The sequence below is a fragment of the Globicephala melas genome, chromosome 11, assembly GCF_963455315.2.
Source record: "Globicephala melas chromosome 11, mGloMel1.2, whole genome shotgun sequence".
In the NCBI taxonomy this organism is placed as follows: domain Eukaryota; kingdom Metazoa; phylum Chordata; class Mammalia; order Artiodactyla; family Delphinidae; genus Globicephala; species Globicephala melas.
In genome coordinates, this window is record NC_083324.2 from 68,259,274 (window position 1) to 68,279,879 (window position 20,606).

The window sequence follows — 20,606 nt, forward strand, 5'->3', positions numbered from 1 at the left end:
GTAGAAGGCTTCTTAAGAGCAAAGGTGCTCATGCACAGAATGGGCCTTTCCGTAGGTGCTTCTCTGTGTGCCAGTGGCATGGTGGGAAATGGTTAACAACCAGCTCTCTGGGAAAGAAAGCCCCAGTTTATAACAGTATTTGCCCTTGGTGTAGATACTCCCACTGTGGCTGATTTCAAGCTGCCAGCGGGATGTCACTGAGGGTGGAATTGGGAAGAGAGGCACAGAAGCACACCGTGAGACAGCGTGTCCAGGACACAGACGCAGTCATTGTAAATAACCTCATGAGCAGAGATAGCAGTAAAATGTGGTAAATGAATCAGGAAGTGATACATTTTGAGTGTTCCCCAAATTCCTGACAGGGTGACATGCTCTCCACTGGAGCTGGCCTTCTTTCATCAGTCTGCTGTCTCTTCCACACGGGGCCTCTCACCTCACCATTAAGTATGCTTTACGAGATTACACTTCTGCAAATTTTCTTGGCCGTATGTCTACTTATACAAGCAGAGACATATTCTTATGCAAAATACACGAGAAAACTTCTCCTGCTCAGACTTGCTTATTACTCCTGACCCCCCCAACCCCCCAAAACCCCAAACTCAACCAAGTGACCCCACCTGCACTTTCATGGAAACTTAGGAACATGTAGGTAAAAGAAAGAAATAATATCAAAGGGAATACTTGAAATGGAGGGTGAGGGAAAGTAGGGAGGAGAAGAAACAGACAAAGAAACAGAACAGAAAGGGGGAAGGAACCGCAACACAAACCCGCAGAAATGGAAGGGTGAGACCAGGTGTAGTCACTGCCTCATCCCTGTACTGAAGCCCAAACTACAGGACGTCAGGAAGCCAAATACACCGAGCGAGTTGTTTTTGTTCTTACAGGAGCCATGGGTCCTGGCCTGCAGCCCCAAGGCTAGTCTGAAGGGCAAGGGTTAAGGCAGGAAATGGCGCTGGAAATAATCTGCTGCATTGAGAGCTTTCTCTCAATGAGAAGAAGTCCCTTCTGAAATGTGTCCCTTGGGACACATGTGCACCGGCGGGTCCACAGCCCCATCAGACAAGCTCCTAAGGCGTCTGGATAGCAATGTGGCATTTGATCTCAAAATGGCAGCTGGGAGATGGTAACACTTCTTCTCTAATTGGGATAGTATGCTTTTAAAATAAATAGGTATTTCAAATGCTCTTAATTAGACTTTCAGCCAAAGTGCTTTCTGTTTGAAGTTTGCTGATTACTTCAGGCAAAGTTGGGCCCTGCTGCACCTGACACCTGCTATAGTTCATAAGAAGGCTCCCAGAGAGGTGAACACAGGAATTAAGAAGGAGCCTGCGGTTGAAGAGACGCAGCAGGGTTGGGACGGGGGGCGGGGGCATAGAGGATGGAACACCTCTTGCCCTGAAAGCCATGGAAACGACTCGCCAGGCCCTAGAGCAAAACCGCCCTTGGAATTACTTGAGTGGTATTTTCCACATCATTGTTTCTGTTCAACAAGCATCATGAAGACTAAAGAAGAGACAAGGTGGCAGCCAGCGCTAGGGATGACTCCCTCTCCGGTGACCTGCACCTCGGCGCAGCTCCCCACAGAGGTCCCTGTGCCCTTCCCAAGCACGGCGCTATGAGTTAGGGCCCCGGGCAGCCCTGGCTGTGTGCTGGGGAAGGTGCTCTGCAGAGTCCTGGCTCCAAGACCCTGCCCAGGCCTCTGGCAACGGGAGGTCAGGCCCAGCACATCTGCCTGACCCCTCAGTCCCGGGGCCAACAGGGAAAAGCTCAGGCTCCATCAGTGTGTCTTAGGCTTCCTTGTTCTGTGTTTCTGATGTAATCAGTAGTTATTTGGTATGATCATTGTTACGACCAAAACTAAACAAGCAACCTTCCCAATAATCCAAGTTACTAGGCTCAGATGGGTTACCCTCATGACGCTGGGGCTCTACTCCATTACCCCCAGAGATCCTGCGCACAGGATTTCTCCAACTGCAGGTCATTCCAGGGGCCAGCCCCTCTCCAGGGGAATCCCGTTGTTCGGAACATATGAATTGCTTATTTAATCAAATCTCTGGAAGGCTTGATCCCAGGCTAGTGGGAGAGGATACGGGGGGCCCTGCCCAGGAGCCCTGTTCCACCAGCCTTCCAGGGAGCTGCACACTCCTCCTGGGTGACTTCCTTGGGTCACATGTCAAAAGGGGGCATTTTCTGCAGATGCCCACTGCCTAAAAGGTGCCCAGGCCCTCTTACGATATCACTCTGTTGGTTTAGTGTTTGCATTATTAATGTATGAAGTGGGCCCATCGTTGTTGTGGGCAGTAAATTGCATGGGGACCAAGAGCGCCCAGTGTGGACTCAGAGACCTGGTTCAAGTCCTAGTTTCAACACTTACTAGCCTGTGACCTTGGGCAAGTCACTGAATCACCTTCATCTGGAAAAGGCACTGTGCTCTTAGGACTGTTGTGAGGATGAGGAGACGTGCACATAAACCAGTGCACAGAGGTAGTTCAGCCACTGGTAGCTGTTTTCATCACCAACCGTTACTGCTGCGATGAGTTAGTCGTGGTTCTAGAAAGCTCCGAGTAGGACCCTGAGGAGCTGGGACATAAGGGGTGAATTGTCCCTGGTCAATTGCTCCCAATTGACTGGTCCCAGAGAGGAGGGGCGTCCCAAGAAAGCTGCACTGACCGCAAACCTCCCCTCCTTTAACCTTCCCAAGGGTTCTGGATGGGTTGTTGTTCAGCTGGGCGTGGGCTTCCCACGCCAGGTCAGCCTGTATTACCTTCCCCGTCTGCTTGCAGGCTCCACTTTGTACCCACCTAGAGCTACCTGCTGCACGTGCCGCTGGGTGATTTCTTCCTTCAGGCGACCTGTCAAAGACACAAAGGAAACCACTGGTGAGTCTCCAGTGGGCTGGAGGAAGACGTGGCCTAGGACGCAGGTGGCGAGCTAAAAAAATTAGGTAGAGTATGAAAGACCAAGCAAGCATAGCCCTGCAGGTCCTGGATGTGTGGAACAAGAGGCTGCAAAGGCTGGGGCCCTGGCGTATCAATATAAGCACACACTTCACCTTTGGACTCTCTGTGGGTTCAGTTATCTTAGTATGTCACTCATAATCTTTGCTAGGGCTACAGTCTCTTAAACAGTTCTATGTGTCTATTATTAATGAAAGGGGAGGCAGGATTTGATCTTTTAATAATTTATAGGATCCCTTTTAAATCCACTTCTTTCTTTTAAGCTATAAGAAACTGTGTCAAAAAATATGGTGGTTTTAGTTGATGATAACCTTCATATGAACACGACAGTTGATCATTTGGTAGGAAACACATCTAATTCCACGTTGCACAAATAAAGGTCTAGTGTGTAGATCAAGGGAGGTGAGAGCACCGCCGTACTCTGCAGTGGTCAGACCACAGTTGGTTATCTGTTCTAGGAGCTACTTTTTGTAAGGAACATTAGTAAAATAGAAAATACTTAGAAGATGGTAACTGGGATGGTGAGGGCTCGGAAACCACGCCATGTGAGAAATGGTTAAGGTGACTGGAGATGTTTAGACAGGAAAAAAAAAATATTTGGAGTTATGGAGACAATGGCTGTCTTTAAAAATCTAAACATTGTTATATGGATGAGAGAACAGATTTATTTTTGTCCTACTGCTGAGGGTAAACGTCAAGTCGAATGAAGGCAGCCTTGGGGCTCAAGACGGGGAAGAAACAGCTCACAACGAGGACTGTCTCCACGTGGATTAAGTTGTCTCAAAATGGACTAAATGTCCTGGCAGAGCAGTGAGCCCCTTCCTGAAAACGCTCAAGCAGAAGCTGGGCAGCCATCTGTTGGGCTGTTAGATGGAGAATTCCTGCCCTGGGTAGGAGCTGGGACCAAATGACCTCCAGGCTTCCTCCGTCTCTGAAACTCCGTGATGCGGTGCTGGAGGCATGGCTGCAACAGCAGCCCTGGGGTTAGTTTATGTCCAAGCGTTCAGCACACTTGTTAAAATGTCAGCGCTGTCTGTATTGCACGTCCCATTGGGGAGATGTGATCAGACCACTGGGGGATTCTGAGAAAGCCTGGGAACTTCATTGCTTCCTTTCCTCATATACAGTTCATTCTATGCCTCAAAGGCTACACCTGAACTGAGTTTCCAATGAAGCAGTCACGGGAGACCTTGTCACTCCCCAAAAGTTCTAGGGCACTCCTAGAATATTATGATTGGGAGGGATGGCAGAGGTCATTCAGTTTAATTCCCCGCACAATTTAGGAGTCCCTTCTACAGAATGAAAGGGTCATTTCACCTCTGACTTATATGTGCCCCGGCTGTTCCACTGGTTAAACTGTATATAAGGAATTGCTGATGAGCTATTGACACCTGATTCCTTGGAATTTTCCTATTTGGACCTGGTGTGTTCTCTGGAACAGCATAGAAAAAGGATCCTCTCTCATGAGCAGTGAGACCCCTTTACACATCTGAGGGTGCTATGGTTTCTCCACTTAGATGTGTCCTCCCTGGGTTAAACATCCCCAGTTCTTTCAGCTCCACCTCGGAAGCCACCGTCTCCTGGTGTGTCACTATGCAGGTCTGCCCTGCCTTCCACGTGTCCCCCCTGGAGAGAACTATGCACAGAGAGGGAGCCAATGACTGGGTGGAAGCGATCATTGCACCCTAATTCCAAGTGGGGGCGAGTGAGAACTTAGGGAATGTGTTGGAAGGGGGTGAGGAGGCGGAAACCTAGCCCATGGATGAGTACTGGATGAGCCTGGAGCCACCAGGACCTGAAACCCAGCCCAGCCATGGCCAGAGGTGGGCTCTCTTCCCCACGTGACCCTAGTGTCTGCACCAGCAGAGTCAACGAGTTGGGGGCACAGGGGTGGTGCTGGGCTGAGCCTCCAGTCTGCCTCAGACATTGCTGACTTGATTTTTAAAGAAGCACGGCACACACGGTCTTCAAATAAAAGGAGACCGTGCTGCGGCGAATGCAGTTTCGAGGAGGTCATCGAGGGCTTTCTCACGCCCACAGTATGGAGCACCGATGCTGCTGTGGTGCCTGGCTGGTTTCCCGGGTATCTGGCGCAGGTGCCACGAGCCTCTAACGTGCCTGGGTACCACCCTCCTAAGGAGACCGGACAGTGACCTGCTCCTTTAGAGCCCATACGGGCTGCCTGCCCCCTTGGAAACTACCTCCCCGACAACAAGCCTCCCCGCCAAAGAGTGTCCTCGACGGCTGGCCTCCCTGACCATGCGACTCCCCAGCTATGCGCCTCCCATAGGTGCTCAGCCTAGTGTGTTGTGGCTTCCCCTGTTCCTACCAGAGTGACCAGGCTCCCCTTCCAGAGCCCTGGGGAGGCTATTTTGGAATGACAGGGTGAAATATTCTCCACAGATCCAGCCTGGGAAATACTGCTCATGAAAATAAAGAGGCGGGGTTTTGTCACCAGGACTGAGAGTTCTATAAACTGCACAAACGTAGATACCTATTCCCAGAACAATGAGCCATCCCTTGGGGTCGTGAGGTGGGTCATTAGAATGCCGCAACTTGATAAAGGTAGGTGGAAAATCTGTTTAGTGATGCTCAATTCCGGCCAGTTGGCTAACACCTCCCACCACATGGCATTTTTTGCTTTTGAGAGCTTCCCAAACAAGCTTCTAAAAATAGCCTTATGGCTGATACCTAATTGCACTTTTCAACAGGGCCATTCTTCATGTGAAGGTAACAGTCTCTGTAATCGGCTGGATCTTGCAGCTCCATAGGTCTTGGCAGAAGAAGGAGCTGAGGGGGATTGCAGAATTCACTCAGCATGCAGCTCGCTGTCATTAGCACGGTGATAAATCTGCTACTTTTGGCCTGGGTTCCTGGACACATCCCTGTCCCGAGGTATGGAAAAGAGATGAAACGGAAACAGAGAACTCCCAGCCCGAGGCAGGAGATGGTCTGGGAGGGAAGCCGGGGAGGGGAGGAGCGCTCTGCTTGTAGGAGAATGGTGGTAATTTGTAATTTTGCCTCCGGTAACTTACAACAGTATACGCTGGAAACACCTTCTCTCGCTTTTGGATTCATTACTTGACAAGAGTGGAGGTGGCAGCAAGGGGTGCAGGGGTACGCTGAGCTCCAGAAGAGAGGCATGACCTTTAAAAACACCTGCGAGCAGGGTATGTGCCAAGTGGTGGTTCATAGGAGAGGTAGTATCATCATGCAGAAGCAAAACTCATTCTTTTAGAGTGATACTCAGTTTTCTGGATAAAACAATTTTCCTCAAGCTTCACACTGTATTTTGCACGCGTGTTAGCTTGAAATCGTTCACCAAGTGAAAGCTGTTTAGCTGGTCCAGGACAGAGCCCTTCACTCATTCTCCCTCGGTACAGCTGTTGCAAGCTGTTTGTGCCGCTCCCACGATGCGGTGCCTTATTGAGAATGTTGATGTTCCTGTCAAGCAGTACCTATTTACTGTCCCTCCACCCTGTGTTAAGCACTGTGTTCTAAGCGCTATGGAACCTACAAACTAATAGAAGACTCCATCCTAGTTCAAGAAAGTTAGCGTGATATGGGGGATGGCAGACAGGTGGCCTGCATGCTTTTCCTTTAAAAAGCTGAACCCACGGTTGACCTTGTCCTTCCATCCTGGATGGTTTGCTTTCCTGCTGAGTCTGAGTTTGGCTCTTCAACCCAGTACTTTGGGCAGCGATAAGCAGTCACTTGGAGTTGGACTTTGAGATGAAGCAGACCTCTTTGCCGTTCTGATTTTACTAGAAAGTAATTACAGATGTGTAGGTAGAGAGAAGTAAGTTCAAATCCCAGATCTGCTACTTCCTAGTAGGGCAGGTTACTGAACATCTCTAAGCCTCAATTTTAGCATTTGAAAAATAGGAATAATAATCTAACTGTGATAATACCTGCTTTACTGGGTGGATCAAGAGATAACGTACCAGCATCTGTGACACATGACACTAACTTTAGGCATCAAGGTACTTTCAGACATACTGGAAGGATACTATGTTCATAAGATGACAGGCCCTGAAGGGCAAAGGGCTAAATGTCGATCAGTGCTAGAGGGAAGTTCAGAGGAGGAAAAGGTGGGTTAGTGGCACTAGGAAAGGCAACATTACTAAAGGTGAGACTTGAGTAGGTTCCGAAAAGTGCAGGGGGTTAAGGGGGCCGTTGGGAAAGGCCCAGAGAGCTGGGCCCTTAAAATCAGGCACATTCGTCTCCTCCTTGCTAATAAATATTTCCAGTCACAGAGAGCTGTTGGAGCAAGATGGTGGAGGAGGTCAGGTATACATTGGTTTGGGGCAGGGGTTGGAAGGAGGGCTTGAATGGGGGAGTAAGGCTGGGGGGAGACCGAGTTCTAATCATACTAGAGTCCAGGATCCTAGGTAATAATTACCAAGGGCTTTGGACCCAGGTAAAAATCTCTTCTTCCATTTGACTATACTACTATGGTATCCCGGGAAAATCCAATGAAAATAAACTTCAGTAGCAGGATTGGGGTGTGGGGAGAACACACAGAATGTTTCCTGCCTGAGGGGCCTCTTTGAAAGGGAAGGTCTAGTTAGTGGTTCTGAATTTGGAGCATCGATTGTGGCTGTGACGTAGAAGCCAGTTTCCCTGTGCTCTAAATAGAGGACTGTGATTACCAGAGGCTGGATTCCCTAAGCTGTTTGTAAGGCTATCCGGGAAAAGAATGGGCCTAGCATAAATTAAGCGTGCGATCCTTAGATGAATTTCCAAGAAACGGGTACATAAATCATTTGAAGCCTTAAAATCAGGCACATTCATCTCCTTGCTAATAAATATCTCGTCAGGCTTTATCTAAACTTGTTTGTGTAATTTGAGTATCTACTGAGGCAAGAACCACCTCTTCCCACCACAGCAATGGCGGGTAAAATTAAAAAAGAGAATATCGAGAAGACTTTGCTGGGTTAGATTACAAGACGTATTTCTGAACACCAGGAGCAGGACAGAGATGCAAAATGGAAAGTGGAGCTTAAGCCTTCAGCCTCGGGGCTCCGGTCCGGAGGCAGGAAGGAGGTTGAAAGTGCAAGACATGGTTGCAAGCTGCAGGGTGGGGAGAGACTCCCCGCCACCCAGCCTGTGAGTGGAAGGGGACGGAGGAAAACAAGTGCTGCCTGCTGCTGCCTGGGGCTTGGGTCACGCCCACTGCAAGCCCAAGGTGGAAGAAAGGGCAAACTCAGCCTCTCTGCTTGCTGAGCCGAGCCGCCCACTGACTCTGACCAGGTCAGCCACAGCCCTGTCCCAATACTGCCGGGAACAGTTGCTCCAAGTTGTCCTTCTTGGAGCTGCTTTTGTACTGGGGGCCTGGAGGGTCTGTCAGACGGAGAGGGATGAGCACAAAGGGACAGGGAGAAAGAGAAAGAAAGAAAATGGTTTTCATTAAAAACGAACCTGTCCACCAAAATGCCAAAGTATATGAATAAATCGAATGCTAGAAAAAGATCGCAAAACCAATGGTTGGGACCTGAATTTGTTATAGATGAAAAGGTAGTTTTCTGGACAGGCAGAAAAAGACATTTATTGATACAGACGCACAGAGGGCTGAATGAGCCATACTCTTCAGTTTACTGCACACCATCCTTGTCAGTCTGGGCAAAGCCGTGTGCGTGCGCTCCTGTGCCCTGCTTCTTCTAACAGGCACACGTTCTAACTGGTTCGATGCATACCCTTTTATTGTATGTAATCTTACATCTGTGTTATAAGTTTTCTGTGCAATTTGTAAGCTATGGAAGTAATGCTGTGCTACAGAGCTCATTCTGTTTCCTACCTATTTATCAGCACAGCGTTTTTGACATCTACCAGTTTTGCTATATGTGCATCTAGTTCTCAGTTTATAACTGCTACATACATTTCATACTGTGTACCCCCAAATTTTACTTCCCTTTCCTGAGGCTGGAACAACTAGATTGCCCCCCATTCCCACTAACAGAAATAGTGCTGTGATGACCATCCTTGAACATGTAGTCTGGTAAGTCTGTGAGAAAACTCCTTTGTTGGGTCTCAGCAGATCCGTATATTGAATTTGAGGCACTGTTCTCCATCAAGACTGTGCCAGTCTACACTCCCAAGACAGACTTCAAAATAAGCATGTTGAGAATACCCAAAGAGACGAATGCAGGCATAAGATTTCTTTAAAAGGAATAAGAAATCATGCAGCAAATAGGTATAAATGAAATAAGAATAGGTGGATAGGAAAGAAATTTTGAAATGAAAACTAGAATCACTGAAACGAACAAACAAAAGATAGAAGGAATAAGGGACTAAACACCAGATTGGACATATCTTGAGGGTGAATTAGTGAACTGGAAGCTAATATAGAAAAACTCATCCCAAACACAGCACAGAAAGCAAGAGGTAAAAATGGAAAGAGCAGCTAAGAGTCACAGAGAAGAGATTGAGAGGTTTCATCATTTGCCTGATAAGAGTCCTAGAAGAAAGGAATGAGGCAGTGGTGAAGAAGCAATATTTGAAGAGATAGCAGTTGAGATTTTCCAGAATTGAAAAAAACATAAGCCCTTGGATTGACAGTGCACTCTGAGCATTGAGCAGGATAAATAAAAATAAATCTACCCCTGGACATATCATAGTGAAACTGTATAACTTCAGGAGAAAAGAGCCACTATGATCAGCTTCCAGGGGACCTGCAAAGACCAACTTAGACAACAGCCCCGGCCCCAGTGACAGCAATAGGTCCTGGAGACAATGGAGGGAAATAACTGTCAACCTGAATTTTATACACAGTCCAACTATCATTCATAGGTGAGGACACAATAAAGTCATTTCCCAGGCTTCCCTGGTGGCGCAGTGGTTAAGAATCCGCCTGCCAATGCAGGGGACACAGGTTGGTGCCCTGGTCCGGGAAGATCCCACATGCCGCGGAGCAACTAAGCCCGTGTGCCACAACTATTGAGCCTGTGCTCTAGAGCCTGCAAGCCACAACTACTGAAGCCCACATGCCACAACTACTGAGCCTGCGCTCTAGAGCCCGCGAGCCACAACTACTGAAGCCTGCGCACCTAGAGCCCCTGCTCCGCAACAAGAGAAGCCACCACAATGAGAAGCCCACGCACCACAATGAAGAGTAGCCCCTGCTCGCCGCAACTAGAGAAAGCCCACACAGAGCAACGAAGACCCAACACAGCCAAAAATATATAAATAAAATAAATAAATTTATTAAAAAAAACGTCATTTCCCATCATAAGAGGACTAAGCTTTCACCACCACTCCCCCGCCCCCATCTCCGAAAGGACTCACTGAGAGGCAGCCAAGCAAGAGAGCATGGACTCTGGAGCCAGGCTCCCTGGTCAGCAGACCAGCCGGGCCACTTGCTGGGCAAATTCGGGTAAGTTATGAATGGCAGTGTGCCTCAGTTTCCTCATCTGCAAAACAGGGATAATGACAGTATCTGTTGAGAGGACCGAATTAGGTCACCTATGTAAAGTGCTTGGAAGAGTGCATGGCGTATAATAAGAACTATGTAAATGTAAGTCATTATTATGATGATCAGCAAGAAGAAAAACACAGAGAAATATGGAGGATAAAGAAACAATGATGAACATAAAAAAGTAGAGTACTTAAGTAAAAATATTTAAGTAGCTACCATAAACACCCTGTGTGTGTGTGTGCATGTACGTGTGAAAACTAAAACTTTAAGCAGTAATAACACTGGAGCTAAGGTGAGAGACCGTCCAACAGGGACTTAAAGCAAGCTACAGCCCTGGATGTGGGTGGAGGAGGATGGATTTGGAATAACTACAGACATTGTTACACTTACTTTTTAACTCTAGAAGAATAGAAATATGTAGCATAGCAGCCAAATCAATAGAGAATTAAAAAAAATGCAGGGGAGAGGATTGCAGAGAGGGAATGCCAACATTTTAACAATTCAACACGGCAGGAAAGGAGAAAAGAAGCAAAGAAGACTGAGAAAAAAAGGGCATAAATAATCCTGTTTGGTCAAACAGTGGCAAGAGCCTTCCATATATGTGTATGTGTGTAACTGTGTGTGTGTGTGTGTGTATGTGTGTGTGTGAGCACACGCACACCCATATACACGCTTATATGAGTGTGGAGGTGATGTGAATGGGAATCTACAAAGCTGTTACAATGGGTTAGCTGCGATGGAAGTGGTGTGGTGAATGAAATGGGTAAGGAGGTGAGAGCCAAGCAAGACGAAAACAAAATCACACATCAGTAAGCGTGTATGATTTATGGTTTATGCAAAAATATATTTGTGTATATTTATAAAATGCTTCCCGGAGAGGGAAATGTGGTGCTACTGTAGCAGGCTGAAAATTGTGCTCGGGCACCTGCCACACGTGCCCACACAACCTGGGCATCAGTGATAGGCTGGGGGTGATGGGGAGTGTTTCAGTTTATTTGTCAGACCTCTGTTTTTGCTCAGGAACATGATTGAGAAGGGGGGACGATGGAGGATGGAGAGTCACAGGGAGCCCAGAACAGCAGCAGCAACCCAAGAGCTGTCCACTGGCCTGGGCTGGGGGAAGCATGTGGGACGTCTCCAGCCCTCCCTAGGTGCAGAAGAAAACAAGTCCTTCCTGGGTTCCCTAGAGACAAAGGTCCAGTGACAGAGCACAGAGTGGGAGACCGGAAATGGTCTAAATGCTGGGCAAATGTTTTTAAGCCTTCTCATTCCAAAATGTTATTTCAGTTCTCCAGAATTCAAGCTTCTCCTTCCATTTAATATCATATTTGGTAACATTATTAAGTCACACAGAGAGGAGAACGCAGCTCATTCTGAAAATATCAATAATTTTAAGAAAAAACATATTGTAACTTGCTTTGATTCCCCTCATGGGGCTTTTCACCAGGACACCCCATCACCTTGGTCCTCCCTTGTAGAAGAGGATGTGCCCTGTAATTGATGAGCATTTCAGCTCGGGATGAAAGCACCAGACAGCAGTCTGGGCTACGTTCGTACCTCTAGGATGGTGTATGATAGTATTTTGGAGGACGCTCTCATTTATAAAATATGACCAAATTATACCATGTCTGGGAGACCCAATTCTTTTCCTATGGGATATTCATTCTGGTTACCCAAGTAATCATAATAATCATACAAGATTAGCACATTCTGTCTGAAGCTTAGGCATTTGGCTATTGTATACGCTTAATTAAGCTAAGGAGCTTATTGATATCACTATTCCAGTATGTGATAATATTCCATAAACATATTCAGAGAATTAAGTAAATAAGTGCATTTGTTAAAAGCTCAAACAAATGTGCAAGTAGGTAAAGCATAAGGAAAATTTTCAGCTCAGCAACCAGCATGAATTGTTACATACTAAACATCTCAGGGAGCTGAGGATTCATGACTGTGTTGGCATCCATTCAAAAGATGTTACTTTAGATGTTTGGAAGTTCTTATCTCAGCAAGGGAGGAATATAACTAGCTTCCACGACCTGCCCTGGAGGAGTAGGTATAGATCACAATCCTTCTTTCCGTCTGAAGACATGGCTCTGGTTGCCAGGGATGCTATTTGGGGTGAGGGGAGGGCCCGTGCAGCATGGCCTCTGACCTCCATCCCTGAAGCCCCAGGGGTAGTAGCACAGGACACTCTCAGAGGTGCCTGGGCACATTCAAGGCTCCCCTGCTCCAGGATGGGGGCGCAGGTATATTCCACCTATTCCCAAGGTCCCCTGCTCATGCTGGAGGCTAGTTTGTATGGCCCCCTCACTGACTGTGGAGGTAGAGGGCAGGGTTCACCTAAGGAATATAAAATACCCCCCCAAGCACTAAGATGTTTGATTTGGCAATGCACGTAGTTTTTAGATGGATTAACATGAAACTAGTGAGTTTTACATTGCTCTTTGATATAAATAATAAACTCTCTCACTCCAAGATAAAGCTTGGTTCTATTCACTTAGTTTTAAAAATTAGCTAGTGCTTAAAAAAAAGTCAATGGAAAGAAACATGCCCCAGTTAAGGTTCACTGCTGGTCAGACTGCCAGCTGGCATGTGAAATCACTGCCTTACACGGAGTGCTTCTTGATGTGGGAATTGTTCTCCGTCTGAAGAGGCTGGAGATTAGGGGAAACGTGTCAGTGAGTTTGTAAATAAAAGACGAAATCATACGGAAATGGTTTCAGCTTCCAGGTTCAAAAGTCATTGTTTATGTGCTGCTACACCTGTTGCTTCTTTCTCGTGCAATGGGCCAAGCCCTCTAATCCACGAGGGCTCCTGTGCTCTGTCTCTGCAGTCACGGGGCTGGGGGCGGGGGGCTGGGATCTACTGGTGCACCTGGGGAGAATCACCCAGGGGAGCCAATGGGGGCTGAGCTTAAGGGAAGGAGCCGGTGGGAAGACTAGGAAATGGTGGTGGAAGTGGGAAGCCAGAGAAGGGTGGTTGGCCTTCTGAGAGCACTGAACAGCGGTGAAGACTCATTCGGTAGGAGGGCCGTGGAAGCTGGCAGGAGAAATGGCAGCGGGAACCCTGGGCCTGGAAGAGTGGAAGGAACACGGGCTTTGGGAGGACGCGAGTTGGGATTGCCAGTGACTACCTGTGAGTGACCTTGGGCCACTTCATCCCTTTGAGTTTCAATTTCTTCACTAAAATTGGGTGATAACACCACTCTGGTAAGGGTGCTACAAGAATTAGACAAGATATACATCAACCACCCAGCACAGTGCCTGGCACATCGTAGGGGCGCAAAGTGGGGTAGCATTGGTGGTGGTAATAGTAAAAGTAATTATCATGGGGGGGTTGAATTACAAATAATACTGTATGGAGGACAGGAGAAAACAAACTCACTGCAATTGTTTCTAAGGCCTTGGTTATGTTCACATATGATATGACATCTGCATTTTCCCGTTCCCTTTCCTGAAAGCCATCTAAGGTCTTAATTAACTCGTTTCCTTGGGCCCAGTGGACTGAATGGAGGTGCTCTATCCCCCAGTGGGCGCAATGTCCCTGCAACAGTCCCAACTCAGGGCTTCGGCAGCCACTGAGTCCAACTCCAACTTTTTACAAATGTAGGACCGCACGGACTACACCCCCGCCTTTGGATCGGTTACTCAGCCTCAAGTTCACCATCACTCTCATTAGTAACGGGGTCTTTCATATTCCTTTATGATGGTAAATATGACTGATTTCTGCAAGTGTAACTAAATGACTTTTAATAAGCTTGCTTGAAGTGGTGGTGGTAATGGCTCTATTTTCAGAGCCTGAGATGATTCCTACCCTCATCCTTTTATTTTGTTTAATTTTCCAGAAAATAGCACTAGAGCTCTTTTTCCTGAGGTTTCTGTGGTGGCTGAATATTCCCAGCAAGGAGAGGGGTAGGGGAGCGGCTAAGAGGGAATTGCCGGCCATTTTGCAGAGGATGCTCTTTAGCAAGAATGTGGTTCCCCTCCCTGAACTTGAACTCTGCCTTCATGAAGTTCTAGTGTACACGTCTCTATTTCTGTACAGATTTCAGTCCCAGTAGTTAAAAGCTGGTCATTTTGGGGATAAGTTAGGACTAGTTGGGGATAGTTAGGACTAGAAAAAGAGGCAAAGCAGATCACAAAACCAGGATGGAGGCTTTTGCGGCAAAGCTTTGGGAGAGATGAAGGAAGCGGAAGGGGGAGTCCCCCCAGCCTGAGACCTACACTTCTTCATTCATCAGGGGGGCGAGGAAGGGGACGCGGGTCAGAACACGTGTAAGTACGGCTGACGGCGCCGGGTTTGGTGCTGCGTCTCAGCGGAGTCAGCAACTCCGGGTGAGAACATCGGAAAAGGGGGTGAATACTCAGAGGGAAGGAAACAGGCACAGAGAAGGAACTGCCGTCATACACAAAAGCGGAAATAATTGACCAGCTTCATGCTGAGACTTTAGGGGAGAGAGATCCCGAAGCTTTTTCAGTGTATAAGGAATGGTGAGTGGAAGTCAAATATACAGAACCCATCGCGACAGACTGAAGATGAATTAGGTGTTGCGCGTTCTTTAGCGTACTCGCTTTAGTGTTTTGTTTTGGTGAATATAAAAATGTTTGCAGGGCCTTTCATGGGTTTACTCACAAACTCAGTCTTATTTTTCACAAAAAGCCTTAATCCTTAATTATGACTTTTCCTATCACAGGATATTCAAATCCCTCGTGGCTGGGGATAGATGAATAACTGTACTCTATAAATTAGAAGACACGACAGTGCACATCTCAGGGCACAGCAACTGATGCGAATCCTCATTTCAGCAGAAGCTACTTTCCTTTCAGCTCATGGAGTATATTGGTGGTCAGCTGCTTCAACAGCCCAACGGGTGCCGGGAGGCGAGCAGACCTTCACCTTCTTTGAACTGGGGAGGATTAAAATTCTCAGAATTAGGAGCAGCTGCTGCCTTCTATGGGAGAGTCTGAATATTATCTTTGAGGCAAACACAGCTCTGTTTGAGATAATCTAACAACTTTAATGGACCATTTGAGTCTCTGCATGTAAGGTTCAGCTCCACCATTCTTGGGGAAGCTCTACACATGAAATAACCCCAATACAGGTGCTTCACGATGAGAGTCGGGTGTTCCATTTGGTGTTGTGTGTTCAGAAACACAGATTGGATGTTTCTTTAGCAGAACTATGTGCTTGTACAGCTAGCGAATTTTTTTTTTTTTTTCTATATCTCCATGGAGATTGTCTTACACCTAAAAGGTAGTGTTTGTGTTTGGCCAACGTGATGGTTACTTTTATGGGTCGACTTGGCTAGGGTCTGGTGCTCAGATGTTTGGCCAAACAACTAGATGTTGCTTTTAGATGTGATTAAGATTTACATCAGCAGACTTTGAATAAAGCAGACTCTTCTCCAGGATGTAGATGGGCCTCACCCAACCAGTTGAAGGCTTTAAGAGAAAAAAGATAAGCTACTCTCTGAAGCATCAGTGCACACACCTGCTGTTGCTTTTGATTTCTGGAAGGCATGTAGCTTCAACTTGTAACAAAATATTTGTAGTCTTCAATAAACTGTGGTATTTCTTTAAAAAAAAAAAATGGGGCTTTCCATTAGCCTCAAGCCTTTGGCAAAGTCTTGTAAAAGTCTGCCCGGCCCAGTGTGGGGCGGTAGCCAGGGGAGCAGGGTCCCTGAGGCTGGAGCAGTGGCCACCAGCAGTGCCACCATCAGAGGGCGGGGGGCCCAGCAAACGGCAGCCCCTGCAGTGTAGAGGAAGACGAAGCCAGGGGAGGAACCTCAGGCACGCGCTCCAGAGCCGTCAGGAGGCAGCCCCTGGAGACCCTCATGGGAACAGTCTGGGGACTTTTTTCAAGACAAGTGGATGAATATGTAGCAGTAAAGCCAGCAGGGACGCTGGCCGTAATCATTTGGGAATAAAAAGGAGGCTGGTGAGGCCAGGGATGTGTGAGACTCCTGGGGAGCAGCCTCCTCTAAAGCTGTGCCCGTCCAGGGACAGGAATGGTGGCTTCTAAGGGCGGGCAAGAGGCAAGGAGCCATGCAAACTGGAAAAGGATGGCCTTCTCTCAAACGCGGCCTGGATGCTCATCCGAACTCACAAACTGCTGAAGAAACAGAATCTGCTTAAATCTGTTCTTTTCACCCTTCTCAAAAACATCAAAAGCTAATATTTTGCAGACAGCTCTAGGCTGGCCATGCTGGCCCGGCCTCATGGGGTCCAACACAAACACACCTGATCTAGATTTGGCCGGCATCAGGAGGCCCAAGAAGCGGCCAAGGAATTAGGAGAGGAATCTGAGGACTGTTTCTCATCCCGAAAGGCCTCCACTTGAAATAGCTCTTGCTTTGGAGGAGCTGAGTGAGCGTGTGCAGAGGAGGGGGAGTGGGGATGTGGGGAGAAGCGTATGAATCCATCCAGGTTCAGGTAAAAGGATTTTGACGCTGACCTGTCACTGGAAACAGATCTGACTCCTTCTTCACGGCGATGAGTATTTGTACTCTTTTCTCTTCACAGTCAAGGGTATCAGTGAAGAGTGACGATGTGTGACATATGGGTTCCGTGGGGACTTTGCTCTGGGCCTCAGAATGTTGTCTGCTGGAGACAACAGGCTGGAGGTAATGACCTTCCATACCACAGAATCGTAGAAATCTATTTTTCGCGGATTACGTGGCAGCAGACTAAAGTCAGTGATCCTTCGTGGGCTGTTATTTTAGCCATGAGGGGGCATTCGGTGGAGTTGGTGGTTTTCACCTGGATCTTAGGAAATCACCAACAGTGCTCCTCCAATGGATGGATGACATCTTCCTGCATGATGTCACACATGACATGAGATCTTGCGCACACAGCAGGAAACGAACAACTAAGTATCTGGATGGCAAACAGAGCACCCCTGATTCCTAAGAGTGTGACATTACCAGTATTGACATCGTGACATCTAGGAAGCTGTGGAAGGGCTCCGAGGCCTGCCTGTGGCTCCTCCACTCTCTTTCATTCTCTCAGATCCAGCCTGCATAACCCCGCTCCCAGTTTTCTCTGTCTTCCCTTCACCCTTTGAGTTATGGTGACCCCTAAGTTAGTGAGGTGTCTTCCAGAAGCAGACCCTAGTACAAGTAGCTTATTTGGGAAGTGATCCCTGGACAAACTGATAAGAAAGTGGGGAAGTGAGACACAGAGAGAAAGTGGCCAGTGAAGCGGGCACTAGCCATCCAGTTCCACTGTGGGCAAGTGCAGCTGAGGCCCACTGGGGACCTCTGAGGGCGAGTGGAGGACACACGCCTCCAAGTTGTCCCTGATGGGGGTGAGGGAGGTGGGGCGTGTATATACCAGGTTTTAACAGTCACTGGGTGAGGCCTTCTGGGGGGCATTCATTCCCTGGCACTAGCCTGCGCCACATGCATCTCTTGGATGGCCAGAGAAGGCTCTCAGAGAGACTGGAAGGTGCTAGCAGATGAGACTGTGCTAGGTGCACACACGATATGCATCGGGGATACGGGTGGGGCTCTGACAGCATTTGCTCTATCCTTTATTTCTTGTTCTTCATCCTCCTTGTCTGAAAAAGATTAGTACTGCCTGCGGTTAATATAGTCTCTTACAAACAGCTAATTCGCTGGCTACCAAGCCAGCAAAGAGAGAGGCAGAGGAGAGTCAATATTCCAGCCAGTCCGCTGCCTCATTTCTTATAGGTCTGGCTGGTACTGGGGGCCCAGGTTTATTTTCTGGCTTAATAGCCCCTAGTTTTCTACTGACCACATTTTAACAGACAGCGGATTTCCCAGACCTTGGCACACATTCTGCATGCTGGGGTGAGCTACTCTCTCTTGTGGCCTCAGTTTCCCGCTTTGAGGTGACACCTTGGAAATGAAGCTCTGATAGCGGAAGCTCCTTAACACTTCTTCACGGGGATCAGCTTTCACGTGGAGCACCGGGGAGGTGGTAATGTGTTGCTATGACGGTAAATGACACTTTGACCAACCCCGGCAGAGGTGGACACCACGTGGAAGCACGAGGGATTCGAGCCGCTTCAAGGACTCAAGCTAGAACAGTGGGAACAATGCATTCTCCTTTCCTCACTCTGTGCCGTGCCTGGCAGAACCTTGCAGCAAACTAGGAAGTCAGGGAAAGACATCCCTGGCTGGGGGAAGGTTGGTGAGATGCTGTTATGTGGAGAGAGATGAAAAGATAAGCAAACTGTCTTTAAGTGGGACAGAGAACAGAAAGTCTCCAGAGGCGCATTTAAGAAACCCATAGATTTTGCTGGGATGACCATAGAAGGGGAAATTGCATTATAGATGATTATCTCTGGTCAGATGTCCCCAGATCTTTTACTGGACGCTTATTTGTGGTGACCTGTTACTCCACCACCAAGGCCTGGCTGAGAAGCCCTGACTGTTTTATCAGGGGCTCCACAGAGTAACCTCAGGGCCCGAACCCCACGAATCGTCTTTGTCCTATCTTCTCAACCAGCATATGAGTATCCCGAAGCTGGGACTCTCTCCTAGGGATTTGTGTGTCCCCCACAGAGCCCTGGAGTTAATAGATGTATAATAACCACCAAATGAATAAATCACAAGACCTAGAGTTTCTGCCAATATTCCTGATCACAGAAGCCCTCAATTTCCTACTCTTTCACTCTTGACAGCCCTACCCGAACTGTGGAAAAACTGTAGTAAAGGTTCCTACTGTGTTCAGCCTGAAATAATTTACCAAATCTTGTACTCTTAACTTACACACAAAGAAATTTAAAAAAATTTAAATTTCCCTTCCCAGAGAAATTTAAAAAAATTTCTGTCCTCTACATAAAATTCATTTCAAAATTATAGCTGAGATATGTTGTTTAATATTCCCTTCCATCTTCTTTTCTTGTGGACTCATCCTGTTTTATTTTAAATTTTATTTATTAAATTAACATACAGTAAAATTGACTTGGCTGTGAGTGCATGTATGCACGCACGGATAATTCGATGAGATTTAACACATACATAGATTTGTGTAACCACCATCGCAATCAGGATTCCCCGAAGTTCTATGACTTCACAAAACTCCCTCATCCTGCCCTGTTGGATTCACACTCTCCCCCACTCCTGCTCATTGTCACTATAGTCGTCTTTTTCAGAAGGTCATAGAAGTGGAATTAGGTTGTGTACAAGTTCAAGAGCACGATGCATCTGGGGTTTTGTATGTTGTCATATGTACCAGTAGTTTGTTCTTTTTATTGCTGAGTAGTATTCTATTTTATGTAGTTGAGCCATTCACTCAACACAAGACATTTGGGTTATTTCCAGTTTTTGCCAATTGTGAAGAGGACTGCTAGACACATCTGTCTACAAGTTTTTGTGTGAACATAAGTTTTAATTTCTCTAGGGTAAATAGCCGAGGTGTATCATATATCTATGTGTAACTTTATAAGAAACTGCCCAAGTTTCTTCCAAAGTGTCTTTACCATTTTGCATTCTCAATGTATGAGTTCCACATCCTTGTCAGCACTTGGTATAGTTAGTTTAAAACATTTTTTTAAATCGATTTCAGTAAGGTATAGTGATATCTCATCATTGTTTTAATTTACCTTTCTCTAACTACTAATGATGTTGAATATCTTTGCATGTGCTCATTTGCCATCGAATATCTTTGGTTTGTTTCAAGAGTTGTTTTTTTTTTTTTTTTTTTTTTGCGGTACGCGGGCCTCTCACTGTTACGGCCTCTCCGGTTGCGGAGCACAGGCTCCGGATGCGCAAGCTCAGCGGCCATGGCGCACGGGCCCAACCGCTCCACGGCATGTGGGATCTTCCCGGACCGGGGCACGAACCCGTGTCCCGTGCATCGGCAGGTGGACTCTCAACCACTGCCCCACCAGGGAAGCCCGTTTCAAGAGTTTTTTTCCTTAATTCTTGAAGCATAGTTTTAGGAGCTGCTTTAAGTCTTTGTCTGATAGTTTTTTTTAAAAAATAATATTTATTTATTTATTTTGGCTGCACTGGGTCTTAGTTGCAGCACACAGGATCTTTAGTTGCAGCATGCATGCAGGATCTAGTTCCACGACCAGGGATCGAACCCAGGCCCCTCGCATTGGGAGCTTGGAGTCTTACCCACTGGACCACCAGGGGAGTCCCTGTCTGATAGTTTTAACACTGTTATGTTGGGGCTGGTACTTATTTATTGTCTTTTCCCTTGTGAGTTGAGATTTTCTTGGTTCTTCTTATGCTAAGTAATTTTGGGTCACATCCTGAA

General features: G+C 47.1%; 1 protein-coding gene across 4 annotated transcripts in view; it reads right to left on the reverse strand.

Annotated features, from left to right (window-relative positions):
- The window catches only part of KIF6 (kinesin family member 6), a 389,797-nt gene that overhangs the window by 38,098 nt on the left and 331,093 nt on the right, over positions 1–20,606 (reverse strand). For all 4 annotated transcript variants that reach the window (XM_060307977.1, XM_060307976.1, XM_060307978.1 and 1 more), the window contains one exon: positions 2,802–2,852. In XM_060307977.1, coding sequence (XP_060163960.1) covers positions 2,802–2,852 — 51 coding nt within the window. The remainder of the gene's footprint in view (positions 1–2,801; positions 2,853–20,606) is intronic.